Below are 7,716 nucleotides of genomic sequence, written 5' to 3'. Positions count from 1 at the left end.
CATGCATGTTTGGAATTGAAGTCATATTATGATAAATGTGGATAAAAGAGAATGTAAATAAAAAAAGTCATTTAAAAAAGAAAAAGGAAAAAATTGGTTAAAATTAGCTATAAAAAAATTATCTCCTTATACTTCTTCAACAAACAAATATTTTATGAAAGCAAAATTTAAAAAAAAAAATTATAACAAAATCAAACATTTTCAAAGCAACATAATCAAACTTCTTATAAATACCAAATATCATCATCTTATGTGAATATAATGGTTCTGCAATCCAGGTATATATTACATGGATGAAAAGTTATGTTTTTCCTTGAAGGCTAAAGGTATATAGCTCATCAAGCCGAACATAATAATCAAGGATGAAATATTCCAATTGGGATGACATCAACTTCTCTGTCACCATGAACAACTACTACTATGCCTTGTGACAGAATCAACTATAATAGTAAATCATATTTACATTTAGAGAATTAGCGTCTAAATTTATTTTAATAGTTTTACTGTGATTTGTCTCCTATTTCTAACTACTGAAATACCCTGTACCAGATCTATTTATCCTAATAATGTTTTCTTTGCATATCTAAATCAGTTGAAACGAGATTCCACGATAATTGAAGTGCTTGCTATTTCAAATTTCTCTCTAATGCACATTTCTTGTCACTATGCCAATTCAGCTAGATAGTTTAGCATATTATTAGGGCACAATACCAAAATGTTATGCTATGTCTAAAAGGCTTAGGGAATGTGTGTATAGATAGTTCCATTCAGACACAACCAATTTACAAAAAAGGAAACTTGTTCTCCCATTTACATCCTGTTTGCTTCCTCCCAAAATTCGACTTAAAAATTAACACAAATTTTTTACCTAATAATACAAATTAAGAGAGAAGATGATCTATGTGCTCCCAAGCTCCAACCGCAGCTTGAGGCTATTATCTGACAAACTCTACACTACTTTTTCAACTAGAACAAGATTTGGTTAGATTCTGAGATTATCACCTGGCGGAGGATGCCGACTCTCCCAATGAAACAGAAGCCAGAGAAGAAGCCCAGGCCTTGGCGCTCCTCGCCCTCTCATGAAAGTTCCTGGTCTTGCATAATCGTAACTTGTTCCATATCCTCCTGACATCAACCACGTTGCGAACACGTCCCATCATCACTTGGCTTGTCTCACTGAATATTTGCAAGTTGAGATGAGGAGCATACGAATTCCAGAATGCTTGGAGGTGTGATATGATCTTGGGAAACACAAAGAGGAGCATCCTCAAGCATAGAAACAATACCGAGAACACTAAGTAAGGTTCCCTGCTCGATATTTCTTTAAGCGACACACCAACTAAAGACTTCATTGTCGAATGCTCATCTCTCATTAAGCTGCTTAGTTGATGTATAACAATGTTAAGATTTGCTTCAAATCCTGAGGGTAGGCAAACAGATCATAAGTTTATTATCAGTCATTGTAATTTGTCTCCGGAAAAGAATCAATTCCCGGGTATATATACACTAATGTCCAAGATATAAAAAATGGTGATTTTTTAAAATTTCATTAGAACTTCACAAATTTATGAGCAAGATTCAGAAGATGATTACCTGTGTTTCTCTCATAAAATTCTACAAGGGTTTTAATATTGTGCGGACCACGATATCTCACCCTACAAGACTGGTTCACCAGTAAGATAGCAGGCAGGCTATGGATTCCATATTTTGAATATAAGCTGCAGGGGACAAAAATACATGAGGACACAAATGGAAAGCAACTTATGTTTTTATTTTTATTTTTTTTACTGCTGAATTTCAGTTTAATATTCATGCCATTGCCCTTGACCAAAAGGAAGCAGAGGTAGCACAGAACAGAAAGGACGAACCTAACTGCTGATGAATGATGATTGCATATACATATAACCAAAATACAAGATAAAAATTCTGTAAATATCAAGATATTTTAAAAGAGTAGCAGGACAGCTACAAAACCTTGGCAAAGCTGATGACTGCTCAAGTGCCAAATATTCTACGTGAGGAAACATGGAACTAAGAACTTCATAGTCGGGAAGCAATCTTTGTGAAAAAGGGCACCAGGAAGCATAGAAGAGTATAGAAATTTGTTCAATGCTCTTTCTGCTGGACAAAATCGCGTCTATGAAATCCCCATCAACCTGAACAAATAAAATGGAAACTTCAATATATTTCACCAGAATATGCAAATGTAAACACAAAACCAGAGATAATCAGAAATAATTAAATCTTCAAATATTACTAGCTCCAATTATGAAGTTAAAAGTCAAATAAGAACAGGAAATGCAAGATCACAATAAAAAAAAAAGGCAACAGAGATCACTTCCAAATATCTACATAGATAATACAGAATAGTGTCAGACATCCTGTACAGATAGCAGACTTAATGATGTCATAGATAGTATACAGGGCAGCCACCGCAAAGTATCCTACGTTGCGTAGGGTTCGGAAAAAGGTCACACCCAGAAGTGTAATATAGGCAGCCTATTCTAACACAAGCATTAGTGGTTGATTCCACGACTTGAACCCCATGTTCAAGCCACCCACACAGAAATGAAGTCAAACAAAACAAAGGATCCCTCTGCCGTCGGCCAATGCAGCTCTGCCATGCTGTGCCATTGCCAGAGACAGTTGCATCGGCAACAACACAACCCCATGTCCAATTGCTCGTTTAGACACTTCACCACTACTAGTCTAGTTTTGAACCTCCCCATCAACTGCTATCTCAGCACCAGATGCCACATGAATGGGAGTGAGGATGAACAAGTTGAGAGTTACAAAGGGAGGGGGACACCAAGAAGAGAAAAGAAGGAATTATGGATTTGAGGTAATGTGAAATCAGAGAGGAATTTTAGAGGGTAAAGCTAACATTTAATATATGATGTTAACAGAGTTGAGAGTTAAAGTTTGTTAAAGAGAAGGGTGATAAGTGTCAACCTGCAAACTAGTGAGGGAGGGTGCAAATGTCATATTAAAAGACCTCAAGGGAGGGAGGGAGACATAATTTGCGCTAGAATATATGGATTGGTTAGAGGAAAATACATAGATAGAAAAGTCATGGAATGTGTGGGAAAAAAAGCCAAAGGGTATAGGATGCTCAACTAGTTAGCTTTAATAACACCAAGACAATTACAAGAGAAAAATTACGCAAGAAATCTCTTCTACAGATATAGGATTGATCGACTGCTCAACTGGTCCATGATATTCAAGGGGTAATGAAATAAAAAGACCAAAACCATAATTCGGTCACACACCATCTTTCCTTTTCTATGATTCAGGGGGCTAAAACAACCAGGTTTTACCATCCCTTCATAAAATCATCACCCTTCCTATTATTTTCTGAATTAATATAGATTAAGAAATGCCATACTTCTTATGTCATACAAAATAATTAAAATGCATGTGTAAATATGGGACCAATGTGAACAGTAGTACATGAAAACATTCCATTTTCTTGAACCTTTTTTTTTTAAAAAAAAAAGAAAGAAAGTTTGTTTGAAATAGGAAAATGATTACCAGTCAGTAGTCTAAAATCCTTTTTTTCTTGGTAGAGTAAGAAATTAGATTAACGAGGGAGAATGTAGAAAAGAAGATAAGAAATTCTCAGACAGATAGCTAAGACATAAAGGGATAGACTATGTAACAATAGATGCTAATATCTCTGAAAATCAGCTAGAGGAATACCATTAAATAAACCATTAGCTAAGCACCAAAGGGATGATAGACAGGTCATCCTATCCCACATAAAATCAATATTAGAAAAGAATAGTTAGAAAAACCCTAGAATTCCTTTACAACAAAAATAAACCGAAGCATTGCGTAAATCAAGTATTGCTACAGAATCTTTGATTCTTTGCATGACCCAAAAATCCTGTGTGTGTACGTAAATCAAGTATTGCTACAGAATCTTTGATTCTTTGCATGACCCAAAATTCCTGTGTGTGTGTCCTCGGGGGGAATCAAGGGAGTTTACAAAGCCGCATTCCTGATCCATATAAAATGCAAAAAGTAATTTGGTATAACCTCAAAATTTGGGCAGAAGTTTGCCACAAGTTTTTTGAAGACATCGTTTCATATAAATCATAGGGGTTCATAATATCATTTTCTTAATAATACCCCATTGAAGAATCAAGGGAGTTTACAAAGCCGCATTCCCCACCCATATAAAATGTAAAAAGTAATTTGGTATAACCTCAAAATTTGGGCAGGAGAAGTTTGCCACAAGTTTTTTGAAGACATCGTTTCATATAAATCATATCCATAAAATTTCCACTCTCGGCTTTTAAGAAACAATAAACTGAACTCCTTACAGTAACCTGTTGACTTTATAATCTCAGGATATAAGTCGTTCTCATCATCACTTTAGTTCAACATCAATGTCAGCACTCGGAAACAGGTAGGGGCAGAGAGAAATCAGAGACAAGGGAATAAGATTTGAAAGCATAGGATCAGACAACATGAAGCAAAATTTTATCTGTCATACATGATCCATGTCATACATTATTTGAAGCTCAACACTATAGATTTTCCTAAACAGTACTTGTGCTCCTTAAGCACTACATAAATATCATTCATGTAACCAGAATATATTCCAGCCAGTGCTTAATAACATGGAACATACTTGTCAAATTCATCCTACTTTGGATTGAACCTAGAAGGTAGAAATGCAAAATTTGGATTAAAACAAGAGAGACAAAAGATCTAACTTATTATGTAAAATTATATTCAACAATCAGCTATATATATGTATTAGGACAAGAACACAAATAAGGCATAGCAACAATAAACATCAAGATCACAACATTAAATATTTGAAAATATTCTATATCAGTATGCATAATAACTGGGTCACATCATTTGTATGATTGTTTACATGCCTTAGTACAATACCTATGTAATCTACCATAAATAATGCCTTATATCAAAACAAAGGCTTCTAAGTTATAGATGAGGTCACAACTTGAGGTTAGGAACTACTAAACCAAAACCACTAGGATCATCAGATGAACATTTCAAACAAGCATACAACTCCGAGTAAGTACAAATAAAAAAGGACAAAACCAAATAGGTTTTATCACCACATCCAACACCCACGAAAACCACAAAAAAATATCTTCGCAAAAGTCCACAACAACTCCTGAAATTGCATTTACCACAACTCAAGTACAGGACAAAAGCGAAGAGCACCAGAAAACAGGGGTTGCCTGAAAAATAAATAAACTATAAAACTCTGTTCAACTCACAAACAAGGCTGAACTTCCTCAGCCAAAGTTCAAAGTTGCACTGCAGATGCAGATCATTGCACCGCCTGGCTATAAGTGTTGCATCACCTAGTAGCAGCCATGGTCATATGGTTTCACTGTGGTTGAGGATCTCAAATTCAAAGTTTCAAGGGGAGAGACAGATCAACTATAACTATCCTATAAGTGTCTAGTTAGAAAGGGAAAGAATGAAAACTTAAAAGTCCATAGCAATTAAAAGTAACTAAATCAAATTTATTCATTCTAATAAACAGAATAGTCTAGGGAACTAGGGTAGATATACAGATTTTGAAGAAGCATTTTGGTATGATCTTCATCTGTTAACTTCATGAAAATTGGTCAATGATCAAGAAACTAAAAAATAAACGGACCATGCGAGATCTAGCATAACTACATGCTTACCAGTTATCAAATTTCCATGAACACACTTACAGTTTATGTAAGGAATTTACAAAACAAAAACAATATTCAAATAATTTACGTGAGAACATCTTTGGTGCAACTGGCTTAACAAACAGGGTGTGTTTTTTCCAGTCGAAAAATAGGAGGATGAAATGTAAAATACCTTTTTTTTTTCCAAACTTCAAAAAGCATCTCTTTTGTTGAGGGATAACCTAATTAAATGTGCATCCAAAAAAGGAAAACTATATCTGAGACACTATCAAGCATGCGTAAACTTGCAGCGTAAACGATTTGATTGAATGGATAGAAACATCTATTTTCTTGAGGAAAGTATCATAATTCAAATGATTTCAAGGGGATTTAGGTTTTCCTAAAAGACACTATGATGATAAGCATCTCAACTTGATGCTTGAGTTAGGACCACAAAACAGTTGTCAGGAAGATATCAATGTGATCCCCATTCTTAACTAACCGACCTCTACTGAATGCTCCATACCAACACCAAGATAGCAGAGGTACACAAGATTTAATTGTGTCCAAGCTTATCAAGCATCAAACTATCAATGACTTTAATTCTCTATGATGGTAATTCAAAAATTTTCAGGCACAAAGAGGCCAAAATGAAATCCATCGTTTGATTTGAATTAGAAAAGAAGCTCTAATAAAAGTATCAGCCAAATAGAATATGAAATATTGAAATTATCCCCAGCATGCTTTTCATCTTTCTTCCAATTTCCAAAATCATGAATTTTTCCCTAAATATTTCCACGTATATTGCTTTCCCTATATGCGATTAGATTACTGGCAGCACCAAATATTGTGATTCCTCCATTTTTCTCATTATCAAAAAAGAACCTAATGCTTCAAACAACCAGAAATCCATGAAAACACCAATAAATCAAATCAAAACGAATTAGCAAAAAAAATGGGAAATATATATATATAAAATAACGAAAAGTCAAAATCCAACACCAAATCGGATTAATAACCATCACAAAAATTGTCGTAAGAAGCCAGCAAATCAAATAAAAAATGGAAATCTAAAGGAATAAAGAGATGAACCTGACGAGGCGGTGTCGGCGAAACGTCAATAGAGCATTGAGATTGAAGGGCATAAAGAAAAGGAGGAACGTCTGGAGATGATACATACGAGGATTGCGCGAAGGAGAAAGAAGTGATGAAGAGGAGAAGAAGCAGAGAAGCCATGTATGGTGAAGAAGAAGAAGAAGGAGGAGGAGAAAAGGGAAATGATATGTGCAACAGTGATGAACGATGAACAAACACCAAGGAGAAAAAAAAAAGAAAAGAAAAAGGAGAAATGAAAACAATTATTTTATTACTAATTTATTTATTATTGATATATTATTACAAGACAAAACCCAAAAGGGGTGAAAAGGAAATAGATATATAAATGTGAGATTTTTCTTTTCCTTTCCTTTTTGATAACTACTATATATACAAAGAGAATGTGCTGTGCAATGTAGTCTTTAAATAAATATATGTATCCCTGGAATCTCAAATCTGGTAATGTGGTGGGTTAAGATTTAAGAATAGTGAGAGATGGTGGCTGGCGATTGTGGAAGTGGCAAAATATGGCCAGTTTGGTTTGGTTTTGTTTGGTTTGTTTATTTATTCCAATACAAGGATGGGAGAGGGGTCCAGTAGCGGGTTTGGTTTCTTCCTTTTATTATTTATTTATTTATTTATTAAAGGATTTTGTTATCTTCTACCATAAAAAAATATATTTTAATATTTTGTTAAATTCAATATAATATGCATCTTTAAGATACAAGATAGTAAAATTTCTTATTAAATTGCGTATAATAATAATAATCTATGTAGCTCACGTATATATCTCTTATGTACACTTCTTTTTATAGAAACAGTAAATATTTATTACAGAGAGAAACAAACATAAACAGATATGTATGACCTATATAAAAATATACACTTACCTAATTTACTAAAAAGAGATAAAAATTAATATTTAAATTAAAAAATATAAAAATAAATAATTTTTAATATTTAAAACTTACTG

At 33.9% G+C, this 7,716-nt stretch overlaps 1 protein-coding gene across 1 annotated transcript; it reads right to left on the bottom strand.

The window, feature by feature from the left end:
• On the bottom strand, window positions 717–6,890 carry LOC107604970 (5'-adenylylsulfate reductase-like 5; the record flags this gene model as incomplete). The annotated part of the gene is given in 4 exon segments (XM_016306698.2): window positions 717–1,420; window positions 1,594–1,718; window positions 1,975–2,156; window positions 6,741–6,890. Coding segments are annotated over 4 exon segments (879 nt in total), but the record flags the coding sequence as incomplete, so codon positions are not given.

Source organism: Arachis ipaensis, chromosome B06 (assembly GCF_000816755.2).
Source record: "Arachis ipaensis cultivar K30076 chromosome B06, Araip1.1, whole genome shotgun sequence".
In the NCBI taxonomy this organism is placed as follows: Eukaryota; Viridiplantae; Streptophyta; class Magnoliopsida; order Fabales; family Fabaceae; genus Arachis; species Arachis ipaensis.
The sequence above is the reverse complement of the archived record's forward strand: the minus strand, read 5'-3'. Positions and strand labels throughout refer to the sequence as shown.